Source organism: Cololabis saira, chromosome 5 (genome assembly GCF_033807715.1).
Source record: "Cololabis saira isolate AMF1-May2022 chromosome 5, fColSai1.1, whole genome shotgun sequence".
Lineage (NCBI taxonomy): Eukaryota > Metazoa > Chordata > Actinopteri > Beloniformes > Belonidae > Cololabis > Cololabis saira.
The window spans coordinates 20,080,717-20,102,925 of NC_084591.1; the positions used below are offsets into that span (position 1 = coordinate 20,080,717).

The window sequence follows — 22,209 nt, forward strand, 5'->3', positions numbered from 1 at the left end:
TCGATTTAGAAGGTGGAAGCAGAAAAGAAACAGCTTTATTTAGCGGGTCAGTGAAGGCAGCACCACAGAAGGTTCTGGACACAGCTGGAGGCGGACTGGGACTCCCGCAGCACGCCATCACATCTCACATCGGCCTGGAACGAGTTTAATCACAAATGAATAAATAATTCAATGCGTTTCGTGTCACGGGAAAATGAGTACCCTCGGAAAGAACTGTCTGTCAATCATTCACATCCCCCTGAGCAAATAAATACATGATTAGGATAAATCAATAGGGCAGTGAGTAACCTGTACACGTTGTATTTGTTCCAACGGAAGTCTGATGAATTATCCTCTGTACATGAAGGAGCTGCTTCAAGATTTATTTGTTGTTGTTGTTAAACAATTTGAGGCCGAGTCATTCTAGTTTAAGGACAAACGCGGTCAATAGTGTGTGTGTGTGTGTGTGTGTGTGTGTGTGTGTGTGTGTGTGTGTGTGTGTGTGTGTGTGTGTGTGTGTGTGTGTGTGAGAGCTGACCTTCCCAGCCCCCGCCTCTGGCCCCGCCTCCGCCTCCAGCTGTTCCCGGCCACACAAAGACGCTGCTGCAGCTGCCGGACTGCACCGAGAAGATGGGATCAGCTCGGCTGTGCTCGGCGCTGCTGGCCCTGGCTCTGGTTCTGCTGGCTCTGCATCAGTCCACAGCCTTCTGGATCGTCAACGTCGTCTTCCCCCCAAACGCCAAACTCAGTGAGCATAGCAACGACACCTCACCGCTCATTATCGGTAAGTGTGAAGGCCAGGGGGTTAGTCTGAGATATCTGTGAGCTTATTCTTCAGAAGAGTTGTTTCTGCAAGTTTTTCTTATTTAAAGTAAAGTTGTTGAGCATCAGCAAATCTGTCTACAAACTGCATGTGTGTGTGTTTCCCGGCTACTCTGATCATCTGACCTGATCTGACTGTATTTTGATTATTTGTACTGTAATGTTTATCTCTTGCTTATCTGTGCCAAGACTCTTCAGCCTGGAGGTCATGAATCTGCCTCATGGCCCACATAACGGGATGCTCCCCTACTCCGGACCTCCAGTCAATACATAATTACGTCACAACCAGAACTCAAACATCGATATTTATATTTGTTTTTCATTTGTCATGTTTAGTCATCCGCATCACAACCAGTGTTGGAGTCAGATTTGGTATGCCGATACTAAAACATCTGACAGGAGTGAAATCTCTCCTTTGTAGCCATGGAGGAAACGCTAATAATATGCTAATAACTCCTCTGAGGACAGAGGACCGTTTCACACAATTCAGAACAATGTCCTTATTACATCTGTTTCCTGAGAGATAAGGTTTAATTAAAACATAAAAGAGACCTGTTTCTTGATGTTTGGATTCAGTACTCACCAAAGCTCTCTCATCAACCATGTCTTTACTGGTCTGTTTACAGCACCAGCTCTTTCGTGAGTGGAGTCATCCACTCTATATTATTCCACTCCCCTCGTCCATAAGGCGTGCCTATTTTGAAATTGGTGCTACAGCTTTATTTTACTCACTTCTCAGGCACTGTGCTGAGATGTTTTCCCCATGTCCCCTTTAAGAGCATTCATTTCAGAGTATTGTGTGGGCAGTGCAGAAGAAGTGCTCCAATGTTGTGCCTGAATTTCTATATCTGAAGATATATCATCATTGGTGGTACCTTCAGTGATAGGATGAGCAGCTGTTATCTTGGGGGAGCTCAGAGTAACGCTCATGGAGCGGTTTTTTGCCTTTTGGTCAGGATGTCTTTCAGGCGTCTCACGGGGTAAGCTTTGGGTCATGTCCAACCAGGAAAACGCTTAAAAACGCCATGGAACAGACCCAAATCTCACTTCAGAGATTACATGTCTTGGCTGAGTGTTAACCCTGTTGAGCTGGAGGAGGGGGCTGGGGACATGGGGATGTGTGCTCACACTGTTAAACCCACAACTTGATCCCAGATACAAAGATGACGGATGGATGATGTTGTTAAGTTACCACAGATTCTTCATTTGCACCACTGATTTACAGTTTAACAGTATGATTTACTTCCCTGTTTGATACAGTTATGCATGTTTGTGTGATTTGTGTTCAGTACCGGGAAACTTGGGCAATCGTCTGGAAGCCAAACTAGACAAGCCAACACTGGTCCACTGGATGTGCTACAAGAAAACCGAGCACTGGTTCCCTCTGTGGATCGACCTCAACATGTTCATGCCTATAGGTGTGGACTGCTGGATTGATAACATTAGGTAAGACTGAATTATTCTATCTTTCAGCTTCAAGCAGTATTACAACACTTACTGTACATATTCTCTCATTCTTAATCACAAGTTGAACAAATGTTTATGCTACATAAGATACCATTTTGCAGTCGAACCTGTTACTGATTGTGAACTTGTCCTTCATGTCAGGTGTGTTTCCAGACACTAAAAACAGCTGTAATTTAACATCTGAATAAAAAGGACACTCTTGACAAGACACGAATTAACAACTACAGGCCGATCTCAAATCTCCCATTTTTAAGTAAGATAATTGAAAAGGCATTTTTTTAAAGGCTTAATAACTTTTTAGCCCCAAAACACTGCTATGATGCCTTCCAGTCAGGTTTTAGACGGCACCACAGCACTGAGGCTGCTCTGACCAAAATGTTCCCAGACGGTGGAAACATGGATCTCAGTGCTGTATTTTATACAGCTGATCACAATATTTTACTAAAACGACTTGAGAACTGGGAGGGTCTTTATGGTAGTGTACTAAATTGGTTCAAAACATACTTAAAGAACAGGAAGTACTTTGTGTCATTAGGTAACTTTATACCTGAGCAGACAATAATCACATGTGGAGTTCCCCAAGGTTCTATGCTGGGACCTCTTCTGTCTAACATCTACATGCTCCCACTGGCGCAGATTTATAAAGAACAACAAAATAAACTACCATAGCTATGCAGATGACACGCAGATATATACAACAATGTCACCAGCAGACCAAGGCCCTGTACAGGCTTGATTATTGTAACATCATCTTTACAGGTTTACCTAAAACATCAGTTAGACAACTGCAGCTCACTCAGGACTCTGCTGCTCCAGTTCTGACTAAGACCAACAAAGTGGACCACATCAGTTCAGCTCTGAATGGCCTATAAAGCTCTGAATGGTCCAGACCCCTCAGGACATCTGGATCTGGTCTTTTATCAGTTCCCAGAGTCAGAACCAGACATGGAGAAGCTGGATTCAGCTTCTATGCTCCACATGTCTAGAAAAAACTCCCAGAAAGTCTCAGATCAGCTGAAACACTCTTTAAGTCCAGGTTAAAGACTCACCTGGTTTCAGCTGGGTTTGAATAAAGCTCAAAATCTGCACTGGTATTTTTAAATTCAAAACTTGATTATATTTTAACTACTGATTTTATCTGATTTCGTCATCTATTGTTCTTCTTTCTTTCTTTCTTTCTTTCTTTCTTTCTTTCTTTCTTTCTTTCTTTCTTTCTTTCTTTCTTTCTTTCTTTCTTTCTTTCTTTCTTTCTTTCTTTCTTTCTTTCTTTTTTGTCAAAAATTTGAATCATGCTTTTATTTCTACTATGTGCTGTTTTAATGTCTTTATAAAGCCATTTGAATCACCCCGTTGTTGAATTGTTCTGTAGAAATAAACTTACATTTGTCATGTTATCTTAGCTGAAGGGATAGTTTATACTTTTTTCCCCTACTTTAACTCTATAATGTTTTACTTTGATGGTTTTATTACTTCCTTTTATCACCCTGTCTGCTGTGAGCCATCATCACTGAAATGTTCTTTTGCATTCGTTGTAAAATGTCTTCATGGATACAGAATGGCATGAATGTCCGTATCTGTGTTTCTCCCAGACTTGTTTACAACAGGACCAATCGGCGGTCTTCCAACTCACCAGGGGTGCAGGTACGGGTGCCAGGATTTGGCCAGACCTTCTCCATAGAGTACCTTGACTATAACAAACTGGCTGGTGAGATGATGGCATCTTTACTGTTGAATGTTAAGACTGTGATTATGTCATCTGTTCGTGCATTTCCACACTGAGTGATGGGAAATCCAGCGTTTCTTTCTAGATGTGACAGCTGCACATCCTTCCTAGATGCTTCAAAACTGAAAGGTTTGAGAGCAACATGGTATATGCTCTCATGTAGAAAGCATCAACGAAGGTTTTCAAGGAAGGTTTTGCATCTTTCAGCAAGACAATGCAACACTGCATACTTTCTCAATGTTGTTTAGAAGTGACTCTGCCATCAAATTCAAGATTACTTTTTTTTAGTTCAAAATGTGATTTTCCAATCGTTTTGGAAATGGTGTTGCATCTTGGTTTATAAAAGAGTTGCTTGATGAGAAGTATGATCACTTCAAGATCTTGAATCGATTGAATATGTTGCTGCTCTTCGCAGGTTATTTTCACACTATGGTGCAACATTTGGTCAACGTGGGCTACGTCCGAAATGAGACCATCCGTGGGGCCCCGTATGACTGGAGATTAACTCCCAGTATGTATGAAACACACATGCACCTTTCCAGCTCAGAGCATCTGCTCTACGTGCAGCACAGACTCATCATTTGTGTTTTTATATCTTTATTTAGTTGTTCATTTGTCTTAAGAGAAGTTGTAAATTTGCAGATCGGACATTTCTTTTTGTTAGGGGATGAAGAATATAAAAAAGTGCATTAAGTGTGAAGGGGAGCCTGGAAACCCACACAGCTTATTGTTTGGAGTAACAATTACTTATGTTGTTGTTATGATCAGAGAATTAGAATGTAACAATATAAAAAATGTAAAAAAAAAAAAAAAAAAAAAAAAAGCAGGTAAAAAGTATTTCTGTTACTCACTAAGGTGTTCCTTTGGCAAAAAGTGATAAAGGTCATACTCAGCGGTGACATGCTCCTGTTGCTTTAAGAAGTCAAATCACGACTTTAAATTTGGCGACAGTTAAATCATTTGGAGTTGTGTTATAAAAGCAGGTGTAACAGTTGCTCTTTTAATGACCATAACCCACTCACTATAGCTTATAACGGAGGCTGTGGTTCTGAAATCAAAGTGATTCTCTGTACTCTGGAAGGTTGATGGTTTAATTCCTGACCTCATGTCTTGAGATAAGATGCTGAACCCTACAATCATTGTTTCTTTTTACATTTTGAAATAGTTTTCATTCCTTAGCAGGTTTTATTGTAACTGTCTGTCAGTCACTTTGTAACACTGTTTTTGAAAAGTGCAACATGAACAACGTCTGCTGTGCTGTCCGCCCCCACAGACGAGAACGCAGAGTACTTAACAAGGCTACAGGAACTGGTTGAGGAGATGTACAACCAGTATCAGAAACCAGTTTACCTGCTGGGACACAGCATGGGCTGTCACTACGTCCTGTACTTCCTCAACAACCAGCCTCAGGAATGGAAGGACAAGTACATCAGGGGCTTCATCTCCCTAGGAGCACCATGGGGTGGCGCTGTTAAAGCACTTCGAGTCCTGGCCTCAGGTACTGGTAAAATGCTTATACCTCTTTCGTGATTTTCATCAACAATATTTCTACTGAAAATCCAAAACATGATTGTTTTAACGCAGTGCTGTGTTAGTCATCTCATGCATGTGCTTTACTGACATTTTATTGCCTCATTCTCTGTTGCTGATAAAACATTGTAGGTGAAAATGACGGAATCCCAATGATTTCTAATATCAAGATCCGTGAGGAGCAGAGAATGGTCACAACTAATCCTTGGATGCTCCCATCTGAAGATACCTGGCCGAAGGACCACGTCTTCATCTCCACACCATCCTATAACTACACCCACCAGGACTACAAGCGCTTCTTCAAAGACATCGATTTTGAGGACGGCTGGTAATCTACAGCTTTCATGATTTTAAAGAGTTGCAATTAACAAACATAGTTCATTACTTATCTTAGATGATCAAAGTGCATTGATTGACATCTGATTGAGGACATCTGTCATCAGTGACTGTTGTAGCCGCTGCTCTGAGAACTGTTCACAACAGAAGGTTTGAAGCCAGAGAGCATAGACACAGAGCAACGTTAGCAGGAATCAGCTGGAGTGATGTTTTTTGCTAAGAGGATCAAGGTTGAATTTCTATGACCTTCAAGTGACCCAGGGTAGAAATCCAATATATAAAGATGGATCTTAAATGGTTAGGTCATACCATCCTCTGTCCTTCCCCATTTCTTGTATCCAAGTCCATATAAGGTTAACAACTCTTGTCTTTATTTAGACTGATGTCCGTGGTTGTTTGCAGATGATATATTACTTTTATTACCTCACGTGACTACACAACTTCTGCAGGTCACCCATCAGCCAGTAAAGATATGTTCAGGTGGAACCACAGAGCTTCTGGCTGTAGTTATCTGCTGAATTTAGCAGATTCGTTTTTCTTCTCATATTACAGATTGTACGTGCAACTAAGGCTGCGTCCCAATATTCCCCCTCGCCCTCGTTTTCTTCACTAACCCTAACTTTTGCGCGTTACCGTGAAGGTAGTGGTGTCCCAATTCCTCTCTTCACCAAGGGGGAGGGGGCATAACGAGGGCTAGGGGCTGAGAATAGCCCCTTCAAATCGAGGGTTTGCAGATGCTCACTTGGCGGGCGAGGGGGTATGAAAATTTCCCAGAATGCTTTTCGTCGTCATTTGCGGACTGAATAAAAAAAAAAAACATGGCGGACATTTCTTATTTTTTTGGGAATAAAATCAATATTTTGAGTTAGTTTCTGCATAAAAATGCATTTTGATTACATTTCTCTCATATTTTACTTTCATAATATTCACTCAGTGAATGTACATAATCCCTTTTATGTCCGTTGTTCGCTAAGATCGCGCCGGAATATGGTTACGTAACCTACGTAAGCGACGCCGTAGGTTACGTAAGCGACACCGTAGGTTACGTAAGCTACGCCATGGGCTGCGTCTATTTAACGCGGACCTAAACTCCGGAGCCGGCAGACAGAAATCTCTAAATTTCAGAGCAAATTTCTTAACAGGCGTAGCTACAACTGTTAGATTTCATCTATTAAACCAACATCTTCCTAAATGATTTATTTCAGCCAGCGTAATTCTCAACAGAGCTGCGTCCCGGGAGAGAGTTTCTCTCCCGGGGCGACGGAGCAGCTTGACCCGGCGGACACGTCTCTTCTCGGGCTGTGAGCTGAGGCTGCTCCCCGGGGGCGGCGGCTATTCTCATCTCCGAAAACATCGGGTCAAATTTCTTAACAGGCGTTATTTGGATAAACTGAGCCCCGGTTGCGGATCTTAAGGTTACCTTTATGCCTGAAAAAATATTAAAACTTAATAAAGTGCCATATTAACAGCGCTACAGCTGAAATTAAAACAGCTTTTGGCTCTCAGCTTCCTGATCAGGTTAGGGATGAAAACGAGGGGGAGTAGGAGAAATGGGACAGGCACCTGGGCCAAGTGCCCTAGATCTCAAGTGCCCTAAAATCTCCCCCTTCTTTTTTAGGGGTTAGGGAAGAAAAGAAGGGCGAGTGAAGAAAAGTAGGGGGAGTATTGAGATTGGGCCTAAGTGCCTGTAGGGGAAGATGTGCTCACGATCACAACCTTTTTCTACAACTTGAAAATAAGTTAGAAAAGCTTTTTACCAGACTAATGTAGACCATGTTGTTGTCAAATTTTGCCAACCTAGAAAAAGGCCTGTATCTTCTATTACTAAATTACTAAAATATTATTATATCACTATATTACAAATATATAAATAAATAGAAACAATTGCTGTGTCTTGTTGATTGCAGGTACATGTGGGAGGACACCAACAATCTCACCGGGGCTCTCCAGCCTCCTGGCGTCGAGGTGTGGTGCATGTACGGCGTAGGGCTTCCAACCCCTGTTACAAACATTTACGATGAGGATTTTCCCAACACGGACCCAGTGGACTTTGTTTATGCCGACGGAGACGACACGGTGGCCAGTTCAAGCATGAGCCTATGCAAACGTTGGATTGGGAAGCAGGAGAAGCCTGTCCATGTGACAGAGTACCGAGGGCTCACACACCTGGATATAGTGTTCCACGAAAAGGTGCTCTATCAAATCCAGCAAATCCTGGAAGGCCAATCAGACACGCCCGAAGAGGTGGATGTCCGGTTAGAGGACATATAACAGAAACAGTATGTGGTGGTCAAAAACACTCAAGGAGCTGGATTCTCACACAGTTGAATCTTGAGTCTCTATGTAGCAATACGATGTCATTCCACATGGGACACCATAACACACAAAAGTTCATTTTCAGACAGGCCAACCCCTGACAAAAAAAGCCTGTGTAAAGCCTGATTTATGTTTCTAACATCATTGTTGACATTTATGCTTTTTCATTGTATAAATTACACCAGCAACTGCTAGGTGCTGGTTCTCTTCAGTGGCTCTGTTGCTTGCAGTGTTGAGCTTCCTTTTTGCTTCCTTCATGTAACTCAGACATAGCAACACAGAAAATAAAGCATACCTCATGTGAGTTGGGATTGATAAATGCTGAGCAGTGCAAGCTGAGTAATTTTTACTGACTTTACAGCAATCTATAGTTATACCTGGCTTGAAAGCAACGATGAAGGACAAAAATGTTACCAAGCAGACCAATCACGTTTATTGCGGTCTGAATTGATGTAATTTGTGGTAATGTGTGAAGAGGTGCATATCAAAGTACTGTTTAACTAACAACTTAGGGTTCCTTGCTATGGTATAAATAAGCTGTCAGTTCAAAGATGAAGCGTTGATGCTTGAGACACAATGAAGTGCACTTCTAGTGGATCCAAGTAGTATTACAAAACTAGTCACTGATGGTAATATTTTATATATCAATGTCAACATAAATAGGCTGCCCCCATGTGGTCAGAAATGATATTGCTACATAAAGTAGCAAGCAAATGAAAAAAGTGCCTCCTCTCCCTCAAGCAAATACAACAGTTCCAAATCAGTCTGGACTTTTGTGAGTAACCCTGACTCACTGAATCCTTAAACTAAAGGCCGATGACCTGATAGTGTGGGTTTATCTCTGCTCGGGTTTACTTGTAGTTGAAGGCTGTGGCTGTTGCTTTATCTGACTTATGGTAAGCTTAATGAAACTTGATAATAATTATGGGAAACCATAATGTTAATTATACTTGTAGCTATAGGTATTTTCCCATGGTGGATTATTAACACGTGTTGTTTTATCATAATGTCATATTATATCATCCCTTTTGTGTATGTAACTTTAAAAACTAATCAACCAATCCCTGTTATTTTTAAGGTGTATACACAGAAAAACAAGTTTGTGCTGTCTGCTTTTGTCATGTATGCCTCCTTTAGTGTGTATCTAGTTCATTTTGGAGTTTATTCAATTCATTTACATTTTATAGTTTGTTTAACTCGAAAGCCTGAGTTTGAGTACTGTTTCAGCAGAAAATAAGAACATCAGGAGAAACTACACACTTTACCACTACACATTACTAAATAGCATGTTTTGATGTTGCAAAAGAGTGTTAAACATTCCAGCTAAATACTTAATATTTAACAACAACTTTAAGATTTGCAATACATGTGGGGAAAAAGTAACTTGCTTTTTTTTTTATTTGTATTTTCAGAAAGAAAATAAAACCTTTTTAAAATACAGAAGGTGTTTCAGAGTTATATTTCAGTAAATAAAAATGAGTAATCTGGTCATTTTATTTTTTATCTTAACTTTATTACACACACACACACACACACACACACACACACACACACACACACACACACACACACACACACACACAAATATATATATGTATATATATATTGTATATAAATATTGTATATAGATATATATACATTACAGACATATGTATATATACATATACAGGACTGTCTCAGAAAATTAGAATATTGTGATAAAGTTCTTTATTTTTCTGTAGTGCAATTAAAAAAAAAAAAATGTCATACATTCTGGATTCATTACAAATCAACTGAAATATTGCAAGCCTTTTATTATTTTAATATAGCTGATTATGGCTTACAGAAAGATAGATTTTTTGAGATAGGATATTTGAGTTTTCTTAAGCTGTAAGCCATGATCAGCAATATTAAAATAATAAAAGGCGTGCAATATTTCAGTTGTAATTGCATTACAGAAAATCACAATATTCTAATTTTATATATATATATATATATATATATATATATATATATATATATATATATATATATATATATATATATATATATATATATATTCATAGAGAGAGAGAGAGAGAGAGAGAGAGAGAGAGAGAGAGAGAGAGAGAGAGAGAGAGAGAGAGAGATGTCGAAACATCTGAAATAGTTAAAAATAGATCGTGTTCATTCCTGAGAATGTGCTGTAATATTATTTGTTTCAGTGTTTCCTCTAAAATGAAGCGTGTGATATCACAAAAACCACGTGCGTGTTGATTAGTTTATGGCTTTTTAGTTGCTCCAGTTAAACTTTAACCAAAGCGCGTCACGGTTCGACGACATCCGGGATCGATTGGCAGAGCCTTGATTCGCTCAGCTGTGGGCGTGTGTGTTTGGCTGGTGCTCTGGGATCTCGATCTTGTGACCAGTGTTGTTGATGATCAGTCCGCCGGCGGAGGGAGGCATCGTCACGGGGGTGTCACCGCGCAGCAGCAGCCCCCCCAGAACCAGAGCCAGAGCCAGAGCCAGACCCAGAGCAGCTGCCAGCAGCGACCGCTGGGCTATGAGCCATCGAGAGCCATGGCGGGTCGGACCCGGGTGACCGCCCTGTGCGTGCTGCTGCTGCAGCTGTGGGGCAGCTGTGGACCCGCCAGCCCCGCGGGGAAGTGCCGGGACACGCAGTCCTGCTCGCCGCCGAGACCCCCCGTCGTCCTCAGTGAGTGTTTTCCTCCTTTACAGCCTGTTATTCACCTGTGTATCACCTGGACCAGCTGTCACAGTTAACAGTAACAGGTAACAGACTGTTTTATGGTCCGCGTTAAATCGACGCAGCCCTACGGCGTAGGGTACGCGGCGACGCGCACCGTACGGTGTGCGTCGCCGCGTACACTACGCCGTAGGTTCTGCGTTGCTGTAACGTTGTTACGTAAAACTAACAACAGCCACCACTGTCCTGGTCTGGAGCAGAGGTGGAAAAAGTACTGAAAAATTGTAATTGAGTAAAAGTATCTTTACTTTGCTTAAATCCTACTCAAAGTAAAAGTAAAAGTACTCATCTAAAAATTTACTCGAGTAAAAAAAGTTACTTTCAGTTATTTAATGCAAAAAAAGGATGAGTCACGAATCAAATCCAGCACAAGTTGTTTTAATTAACTTTGAGGCATATTAAAGTATTAATTTAATTAATTTAACATCCACACTTGTAAAAGCTCAGCTGAGCTCAGTAACATGATCCTCTTACTTCCACAGAACAGGACAAAAAGGACAGTCACAACCTGTACTGGAAAGTGCAAACTATTTTCAGTTATATTGTCCAACCGACAACACTAAAACCAGAATCAAAGTATTCAAACACAAAATAAAGCGCCCAACGCCCGCAGGATCCTGCTATTCACAATAAACCAAAATAAAATGCCCACAAGATTTTCACCATAAATTTTGTACTCAGTAACGTGAGGGGGTTCAAATGTGGCAAAAGTAAAATACTTGGGTCAAAATGTACTCGAGTAAAAGTAAAAATTACATATTTCAAAAACTACTTAGAAAATTACAAATTACTCATAAAAAGTACTCAATTACAGTAACGTGAGTAAATGTAATTTGTTACTTTCCACCCCTGAATCTAACAATACATGTGACCAGAGGTTATCAGGGTAAAGACTGTCTACTATGTTGCTGGAAGAGCTTGATTGTTTTGATGTGCTGTTTCTCAAATGTTCAGCATGTTCTAAAAAAAAAAACCCCAAAAAAACAACAACAACAGTGGCGTGGATGGATTCTGGGGTTAATTGGGGAAATAAGACATAACCTGCGTAATTAAAGCTTTAAATACTTGTATTCCCAGGTATTGTGTTTGTGTGTGTGAGAGAGACAGATTTAGAGCCCATGAGTCTTCTGATCATGTGACTGAGCTGCAACTGACTGGCAACAGCCTGACTTGGCTCAGGACACCCAGAAAGTCTTTCTTACTTTTCTTTCTTACTTTCAACGTTGTTTTTTTTTTTTGCACTCTAAAATTTTAACTTTTAACCTATGGCCCAGGTTCAACAATCACAGCACCCACCCTCAATGTAAATGCACCCTCATTCATATGAGGAATTGATGAGTTTAGAGGAGTTTATCTGTGTTTGCCCTGAGCACAGGCTCGATCCGTCTGCCCGAGTGTGATAACAGTCCATCTAACTCCTGAGCATCCATTGATCTTGGGCTTGTGAATGTTCAAATTTATAGAAAAGTTAGATAATCTCAAATATTGGTTCCTTTTTTTAGTAATTTATCGGAGATCTATTTCCAAGAGCTCAATCAAAACTTTTTGGGTGCAGATAAGTGGACACTGCACGTTGGATACCACTGTTGGACAAGGATTCTTTTCATAACACTCAAATCAATGTGGGTGGAGAAAAATAGTGCTTATTCTTCTTTCCGTCTGGCTTCATGCAGATAATACTGAGTGTCCTGTGATTGGTTTTGATAGCACAGGAGCTGAAGCAACAAGTGGAAAACTCCACTGTGACCCTTGACACCAAGATCAATTTCTATAATCAACTACAAACTTCAGAATGTTGCAGACAGTATTTGACTTTGTGTTAGATGGCAATAATATTAATAATAATAATAATAAATTTTATTTATAATGAACTTTACATTACTGAAAATCTCAAAGTGCTACAGTTTGATAATTAAAAGGAAACAGAAGTAATAAAATCAAGATAAGAGATAAAAGGGATAAAAAGTCAAGACATGGCAGAAAAGAGAATAAAACAATTAAAAACAGCAACTAGGGAAAATAAACAACAACATTGTTTAGTGATAAAATGCTTTGCTAAAAAAAAAGGTGTTTAGTAAAGTAAAGGACACAAAGAGAAAAACCCTCTCCACTTTCAAAATATTTTAGAGAGGGCCAATTTTTAACCAATAAAAAAGTTGACAAAGTTGTTTAAATAATCAACATTTTCCAATTTTTTGCGGTTACATTTTCTTTTTGTACTGATTACATTAACACTTTGCACTTGGACTACTAGTCCATCTTTAAATCGGGAAAAACGTTGCCAAAACTGAATTCAGGGGATTTACAGGAACATAAACACGACCTGAAACGGCACAATGTCGCCCTCTTATTTCTCAATGTGCAGTTGTGAAACCCCCTTTTACAAATCCACTCAGCTCTCCTTCACCATGAAGCCAAGTTCTTGTAACATACGCAGAATGTTTTAGTTCTGGGGTTTTTCCTCTGGTGAAATATGCAACGCCTTCTGTGGAAAAAGATGCCACCTGGATTGCAGCCTACTCTCTGATTTTCACCCTGTCATGTCTGCCTCTAACACAGAGCTGCTTGATGACACGATAATCACCAACAATCAGGGTCTGGATACTCTCAAGCTATTGATCAATCAATCTCTTCTAATCCTGAGAAACATAACTTGTTGATCGTTTTAACTGCGCGCCCAAAAAAGCCCCTCTCCGTTTCTACTCCTAAAGGGCTGAGTATGTTACGTACCTTTAGTCGAGTCAAACTGTTAAATTACTGGGTGATACTCCTACGTTTATTGTTTTGTTGAGTTACACAACTTGTTGGTTGCTTTGTGGCACTTGACCTAACTTGTTTGTACCGTTTTGTTGGAATCAACTTCAAAACAACCGTTTTTTTCTGTTAGATGTTTCAGAAGGACATTTGGTAAGCTCTCTTTTCACAATATTAATTAAGTGTGTTAAATTATTTTTATTCACATTTTACAAAGCTATCTTTTTCCTTTATTAATCTTGTGGATAACCTAAATTCAATCAGATATTTAAATGAAGCTTCTGTTATATTTCTGTCTCACTGAAGATAATAAAAATAAAATTATCCTTTTTCTTCTTAAGCATTTAGATGTACATTTCGGGAGATCTTTGTTGAGTAATATTCAAAGTTACCTTAAGAAATCATTGGGGAGGAAAAGAGCACTGGTCAAATTTCATTAGTTTATCTACCCTTTTTATTTTTGTGAGTAGGACGTTTCACACATGCATTTAGAGAGATGTATTGCTGTTCTGCAGTCGAGGCTTTCATGTGCTGCTCTTTAAAGGTTGTTTGAGTAAGAACACAGCAATAAAAAGGGGAAAATCAAATAAACTATCTACCTATTCTTAGGATTTTTCTCCTAACTGAACAAACAAAACACTTCAGGATGTGGATGCAGGGTTGTCCAAACGTCTTTAAGTCCCTGCGTATGAGTCAACGGTGCTGTCGGTGTGTGAGTCATTGTGAATGCTGCTCATTACAGTTCCAGGAGATCTGGGAAACCAGCTGGAGGCCAAGCTGGATAAGCCCAGTGTGGTTCATTACATCTGTTACAAGAAGACCGACACCTACTTCACTCTTTGGCTGAACCTGGAGCTGCTGGTCCCCATCGCCATCGACTGCTGGATAGACAACATCAGGTGGGCGTCTCGGGTCAAAGTCACTCTTTCTCTTCAACCATCAATAAGACTTTTTAAATGAATCAGGATTATATCCATATTCTACTTTGTGTCTAGGTTTTGGTTTGCCCTGGTACCTCCTGCTCATGCATGGACTGGATATGGCATTGAATAGAAATAAATTGATAAACTGAATCCATGAATTGGCATATGGATAGAATTTAGCCACAACTGTGGAACATGGGGGTGGAAGTGTGATTATTGGGTCTTATTCTGCCACAACAGGACCTGGGACCCTACACTCATTGAATCAAGCTGCTCTGTATGGCAGAGTATTCTTTACATTTGAGCACATGAGTCTGACAGGTGAGGAGTTGGGTGGTGTTGACTCTTGACTCAGGTCAATGACCCCAATCACAGCAGCAAACCTACACCAGACTGCCTGGAAACAAAAAGAATTGGGATGTTGCAATGGTCCTGTCAAAGTCCAGACCTGAATCTGATTGAAATGCTGTAGTTTGTCCTTAAGAGAGCTCTGTGCAAACAAAAGTCTGCAAATTTCAATGAACTGAAGCAATAATGTAGAGGAGTGGGCCAAAGCCCTCCACACGTGAGACTGATAACACTGAGGGAAAAAGTTATTGCAGCCAGAGATCCAAGCTATTTAATTAATTTCACACATTTTAATTGAGCTTTTCTCCTCCAACAGTTATTATGGTGGCACGTAAGTGTTAATATCAAATTTTAAGACAAGCTTTTCACAAGAATCATTCAAGCATTGTCCATTGCTGCTCATGAGAACTTTTTTTTCTCAGCTTAATGTTCCTAGAGACAACTTCTATTGTAACAGATGCTATATAAATACAATTAAATTGAATTGAAATGAATTAAATTAATATGTCCAGGGTATCTTTTAGAGGTCAGCATATAATCACAGTAGGCTCCTCTGGTCTGGTGCAGGCTCCTGTTTTTCTGCAGAAACCCAAAACACTCTAATAAGTTTAACATTAAAATGGAACTAATCCAATGAGCAGAGGATTTTATTTTAGCTCCTAACTGCTGTGCATGGATGACGGACTAGAACAGGAAGAGGGTATTTACAGTGTGTTTACATCAGATACCCACTTCTCCTGGATAGAAACCAAACAGCTACTCTCACATCTTCATAGTATTTAAAGAAAAACAGGTTTGGGGAAGTTGCCATCACACACCATAAGTAGTGTGGTGGATGAACAGAGACTGAAAATGCGAAGTGTCCCTGTTGCCTCGCTGTGAGGTTTGTTGGTGTGCGTGCGGTTCACCGTAGATGAGGAACCGAGGCTCATTGACCCACTTGCATGTCTGCAGGCTGATCTACAACACCACCACGCGTGCCACCTCCTCTCCCCCGGGCGTTTCCGTCCGGGTCCCCGGCTTCGGCAAGACGTACTCGTTGGAGTATCTGGATCCCAGCAAACGCAGCGTGGGTGAGTCAGACCCCCACCAAAGCCCCCGAGCACCCGCAGACTCGTGTTGGGATGCTCAACCCCTCTTCTGTTCCCTGTACACGTGTTGTAGGCATGTATTTCTTCAGCATCGTCCAGGCCATGGTAGAGTGGGGCTACACCAGAGACGATGATGTCAGAGGAGCCCCCTACGACTGGAGGAAAGCCCCAAGTAAGACACCACGCATAACCATTTCATCTCCGAGCATTGATCCATCCCTCTGCTCACTTGACTGTATTATAGTTTCCTATTTCCATATATGAATTACTGCAATACTGTCTGGTCTGCAACTTATCCAACTTTTCTCAACAAATTATTGATAATACAAAAAAGATTCTTAAGAACAATCTCTCTGTCTGGTAGAAACGAACCATCTGTGCCTCTTTTTATGGAATATTCACTATTATCCATTCATAAACTTAGTGTTTTTCACTCATGCTTGTTCGTGCATAAGTTTATCAATAAAAAAACAAGATCTTCCTGTCACTTTCCAGCAGTTTTTTACTCTTTCATCTGATTTTAATTCATATCCAACTAGACACAGTTTACCCTTCTGTCGAACATCTGGTCATCAATTTAATATTACATTTAGATCCAAAACTCTGGAATGACTTGAATGTGTCGCTGAAGTCAACATCATCTTTTACCTCCTTCAGAAAGTTATTAAAAAACATCTTATTCTGTCTTAACCTTCAATGTCTTTATCTTTAATGTATTCCAGACCTTGTAACCATGTTCTCTTTTACGTTTATATTTATCATTTTTTAATTTGTTGTTCATTATCTTTGTTATTTCATCACAGTTGTTGATGGGAGTGGAACTGTGTACAAGCCCTTTGGGCTTCATCCCCTGCATTTACTGTTTTTTAAAAAGAATTGTGCTAAATAAATAAATGAAATGGAAATGAAATTTGGGAAACCCAGCTTTCATCGCCCCTTTGTCCTTCTTCCAGATGAAAATAAAGAGTATTTCCTGGCACTGCAACAGATGATTGAGGAGATGGCGGAGAAGGCTGGCGGGCCCGTGGTCCTCATCGCACACAGCATGGGCAACATGTACACGCTGTACTTCCTCAACCAGCAGCCGCAGGCCTGGAAAGACAAGTACATCAAAGCTTTCGTGTGCCTGGGACCGCCGTGGGCCGGCGTGGCCAAGACACTTCGCGTGCTGGCGTCGGGTGAGTGAGGAAGGGGATGTCCAAGCGGTACTGGCATGCACAGCAGCTCTGAAAGCAACCTCATGGGAGGAAAAGAGACTTCCTGATTAACTCTTCTGAATTGTATTTACAAATATCAAGAACCATGCAGACAATACACATGCAAAGGTAAAAGTGAAGCATTTTCTTTGTGAAACACCACAAACGCGTTATCTGTGATATCAGTCTTGGCCCCCTGAGAGTCACAAAACAATACCAAAAACCAAAAACAACATTTCTTTTGGCTGTAGAAGAGTGATTCTTCCCTCCTGTTGGAGCATATATGTTGGCTCAAGTTAGACTCGTAGTCAAGACCGCCTTAACCGAGACCGAGACACTACCAAGACCAAGACTAGTTCAGCTCAAGACCGAGACCAAAACAAACCTAGTTATTTCATCATCTTGTGTGAGTTGTAGAACATCAGCACCGTCCTGGTTCAGCTGGTTTCCATATGAGGTTGTTTGAACTGCAGCACAATAACACAGAGAAGTGGTTGTCTGATGTTGAACTCACTATAAATGTTTCCATCCATCAGCTGAGATCAGATATTTGGCGACTGCACTACCGCTTATTCTACACTATTGCAGGATTGACTCCAGTCCTTTTAAGGATTGACACGACTACTAACTAGTCCCAAAGTCCTCTACCAGAATAACCAGCCTCCAACACCCCCCTCCACCAAAAGTAATGAATAGTAAATGTTACTGATTTAAATTGGACTTAATTTGGAGATGAAACGTGAATTTTAGTTATTAAAGATACAATTATCGACTTGAACTTGCATTATTTACCATTGTAGTAGCCAGATTACACTGTATAGCAGCATCACGGAAATGGACCCGATGCTTAATCAATCACAAAGATATGCAAATATTATTCATATACTTATTCAAACAAGGCCATTATAAACACAAAACTGTAATTAAATACAGACACATGCAGATGCACCAAAACATTAAATCAAATGCAAAATACAAATAGTTTACAAAACTATACATTAACAAGAGGAAGAACTGGTGATCACCAGATTCTGTCACATTGATGTGCAACGGCATCTCAATTATCCGAGTCCGAGACCTGGTGAGACCCGTGACCGAGATAAGACCAAGACCAAAGGCTGTCGAGGCCGAGACAAGACCAAGACCACAAAAAAAGTGGCCTTGAGAACTACAAGTCTAGCTCAAGTCTGATTTTAGTTCAAAAAGTTTATTGTGGTAATTCCGACACTAACATGCCAGGTTTAAATCAGTCAGTCTGTTGCTTGTTTCCTTCTTACACATCCCTCCTGTCTGCTCTGCAGTTACTCCAAAACTGTGTTCAGTAAATTGCACATTTACATCTGATCCCAGTATGCTGTTTCCATGAAGAATCAAACTTTGCAGTGAAGGCAAACACCGAATTGAACAATAAAAGTAGGATGTGATTGACTGGCTAAAGTATTTTCCATCTTAACTCGGTTGTCTGGTTTTTCAAAGGAAGCTACACTGTGAAACTCGGGTCCAGAAACTCTCTGCCCACTTTCAGCTCTACTTCTGCTTTGTGTTCTCTACCTTTAGGTGATAATAACCGCATCCCAGTGATCAGCCCGCTGAAGATTCGCTCCCAGCAACGGACCGCCGTCTCCACCAGCTGGCTGCTGCCCTACGCCCACTCCTGGCCTAAAGATCAGGTGTGTGAGCGTACCTGTGCATGTCCTGAACGAGTCTTCCAGGAATTCCTTCAGTATCACTGGAGATCAATAATATAGACAATAGTTGGCCTGAGTTTTGGCTGATTCCCGACTTTCCCAGCCTCAGCAGCAGATTGAGGAGGCTCATTTAGAGATGGTAAAAAGGTCAGAAATACCATATACAGTGGGGCAAAACAGTATTTAGTCAGCCACCAATTGTGCAAGTTTTCCCACTTAAAAAGATGAGAGAGGCCTGTAATTTTCATCATAGGTTCACTTCAACTATGAGAGACAGAATGGGGGGGAAGAATCCAGGAAATCACATTGTAGGATTTTTACTGAATTAATTGGTAAATTCCTGGGTAAAATAAGTATTTGCTCACCTACAAACAAGCAAGATTTCTGGCTTTCTGGCTTTCTGGCTTTCGCAGACCTGTAACTTCTTTTTTAAGAAGTCCTCCACTCGTTACCTGGTTTAATGGCACCAGTTTTAACTGGTTATCAGTATAAAAGACACCTGTCCACAACCTCAAACAGTCACACTCCAAACTCCACTATGGCCAAGACCAAAGAGCAACGAAGGAGTGGCTTCGTAAGAAACATTTCAAGGTCCTGGAGTGGCCTAGCCAGTCTCCAGATCTCAACCCCATAGAAAATCTTTGGAGGGAGTTGAAAGTCCGTGTTGCCCAGCGACAGCCCCAAAACATCACTGCTCTAGAGGAGATCTGCTTGGAGGAACGGACCAAAATACCAGCAACAGTATGTGAAAACCTTGTGAAGACTTACAGAAAACGTTTGACCTCTGTCATTGCCAACAAAGGGTATATAACAAAGTATTGAGATGAACTTTTGTTATTGACCAAATACTTATTTTCCAAAATAATTTACAAATACATTCTTTAAAAATCAGACAATGTGATTTTCTGGATCTCTCATAGTTGAGATATACCTGTGATGAAAGTTACAGGCGTCTCTTATCTTTTTAAGTGGGAGAGCTTGCACAACTGGTGTCTGACTAAATACTTTTTTGTCCCACTGTATGGATCATAAATGTATCCAACAAGAAATCACACTTTGCTGCTGCTACTAAAAACACAAAAGAAATGAAACTTGTTACTCTATTCTCCTCCTAACCCCCCCCCCAGGTCCTTATTCAGACTCCTACCACCAACTATACGGTGCAGGACTACGAGCGACTCTACTCGGACATCGGTTTCGGCGAAGGCTGGCTGATGCGGCAGGACACGGAGCCGCTGGTGTCCACCCTCACGCCCCCCGGCGTGGCCGTGCACTGCCTGTACGGCAGCGGCATCCCCACGTCGGAGGCCTTCCAGTACTCGGACAAGTTCCCCGAGGTGGAGCCCACGGTGGTGAACGGCGACGGGGACGGCACGGTCAACCTGCAGAGCGCCGTCCAGTGCAAGCGCTGGGCGGGGAAGCAGAAGCAGGCCGTCTTCGTGAAAGAGCTCCCGGGGAACGAGCACGTGAACATGTTGACGAACTTCACCACCGTGGCGTACATCAAAACCGTGCTGTTCTCCCCGTGATGCTCAGCTATACACGCGCAGTGTTACATGTAGTTTACGCTGAAACACACACACGGCGAGGAGAGACGAGCACCGGCTCATTTCAGCTTCCTGAACTGCCAAATACTCCGTTTTCACATCACAAAGCTCAACAAAAAAAAAGCGTTGAACATTGAAGTAAATGTTTTATCTCCAGTTCTTCAGTTTACAACAGATGCAGGGTGTTAAGCAAGACAAATTACCGGTAGTTTACGTTCCGATTTTCAACTCCAGATTATTCCCATTTCATCTCCATGTGCTACGGTAAAAGATACGTATATGTTACAAACAGGGATGTGCTGTTTGTACCACTTTGGGGTTTAATTGGAGTAAAATAGTGTGTCACGATAATGTGAGAGATTTCTGAACTGGCTTGTAATGTGACAGAAATTACAAGGCAGATATTGTAATTATATACTTTATCAGTGTGATAAATGAGTTGAGTTTTATGTTTTTATAAAACCTGTTTGCTTCTTTTGGTCATTTGAGTTCTGGTAATATTCTGTTTTTATTTGGACTTTTCTGCATGCAGCTAAGCTGTAAGTCCCTCATGGTTGTTTTCATCGTGTGGTCCATGTTACATGAGCTCCATGCTGAAGGACCAGAACCAAACCTGGGATTGATAATTCTTTTTTTTTTTTGTTTGTTTGTTTGGGTTTTTTTTGTCATTTCATAGGAAATAATCTTGTTTTAGGGGATGTAAACAGCATCGGGGTGGTGGGTCTGGGTATTGACTTTGCTGTATTTCTTCATGAAGGCCATTGGATGCACCCTGACAAGGCAGGAAGATTTTACCAAGAGTTTTAAAAAGAAAGCTGTACTGACAGATGAGTTTCTGGGCTTTCTGGCCAGCAGGCACTCCTGCGGTAGGTTTTAATCACCCACAAGGAAACACTCTGCTCTCTGGTCTATTTTGTTGGCTCTGTAGATGTTTTTGTCCATGTTTGGTTTGGATCAGGTGCTGGAAGAGACTGACTCAAACGAGGAGACTGACAGGTACTGACATGGATGTGGTCTTCACCCCCCCCTCTTCCCAGTTTAGACAGATGTAAAAACTTCAGAATGTTAAATCATGGATTTGCAGCCCGAACCGTTCGGACCTGAGTGATTGTACTGTGCCATTCAGCCCCCACTGGGCCTTACCGAGATGATATACTCTGAAGTATCACATCTGCTGTAAACTGTTATAAATGTGTCATAAACGTGTGCTGCCTTCTAAAGAGTAAAATATTTCAATAATACATCTCATCTTTGGGTGTCTTTCGGATGAACTTTTCTACACATATTGATGAAAACCTTAAAAAGCCATCTCTGTTCAGTTTTATTACTTATTACTGATTTCCCTGTGTTCAACATAAGCATAGTGTTGACTGATGTTTTTCTTTTTTTTAAACTTTTTATCAGGTCATGGCCTAATGAAGTCAACAGATCCCATTGATCCACGAAAAGCAGCAAACCGGACCCCTTCCCCTCCTGCTAGAAATTCTGTCCAATTAGCCCAATAATTTGAAATCAATGACAGGGTTGGTAGTTGCTTAGTGGGTAAAGTCTGTTGGCCTCCGATTGGATACCGAACCCAGATAAATGGAGAGGGTTTTTCAGGAGGGGCATCTGACATAAAACCAGTACAGTACATTAGGATCTCCTATGGCAACACCTACAAACGAGAAAAAACAAATACATTCCTCTGAAATGAGTCTCAGGTGTTGTATTTATAAGAACTGTGATATGTAGAACTACTTTAAAGACGTAGAGCTGATTCCT

The 22,209-nt window shown here is 41.0% G+C and overlaps 2 protein-coding genes across 2 annotated transcripts; both read left to right on the forward strand.

The window, feature by feature from the left end:
- Positions 1-569: 569 nt before the first annotated feature.
- Positions 570-8,342, forward strand: lcat (lecithin-cholesterol acyltransferase). Its single transcript, XM_061721155.1, has 7 exons — positions 570-763; positions 2,091-2,247; positions 3,858-3,973; positions 4,407-4,502; positions 5,265-5,489; positions 5,654-5,849; positions 7,765-8,342. The coding sequence occupies exons 1-7, from the start codon at positions 610-612 to the stop codon at positions 8,126-8,128; spliced, it is 1,308 nt and encodes a 435-aa protein (XP_061577139.1). The 5' UTR covers positions 570-609; the 3' UTR covers positions 8,129-8,342.
- Positions 8,343-10,523: 2,181 nt separating this feature from the next.
- pla2g15 (phospholipase A2, group XV) lies at positions 10,524-21,678 on the forward strand. The gene is made up of 7 exons (XM_061721156.1): positions 10,524-10,847; positions 14,395-14,551; positions 15,878-15,996; positions 16,088-16,186; positions 16,968-17,192; positions 18,768-18,880; positions 20,026-21,678. The coding sequence occupies exons 1-7, from the start codon at positions 10,712-10,714 to the stop codon at positions 20,425-20,427; spliced, it is 1,251 nt and encodes a 416-aa protein (XP_061577140.1). The 5' UTR covers positions 10,524-10,711; the 3' UTR covers positions 20,428-21,678.
- The last annotated feature ends 531 nt before the right edge of the window (positions 21,679-22,209 follow it).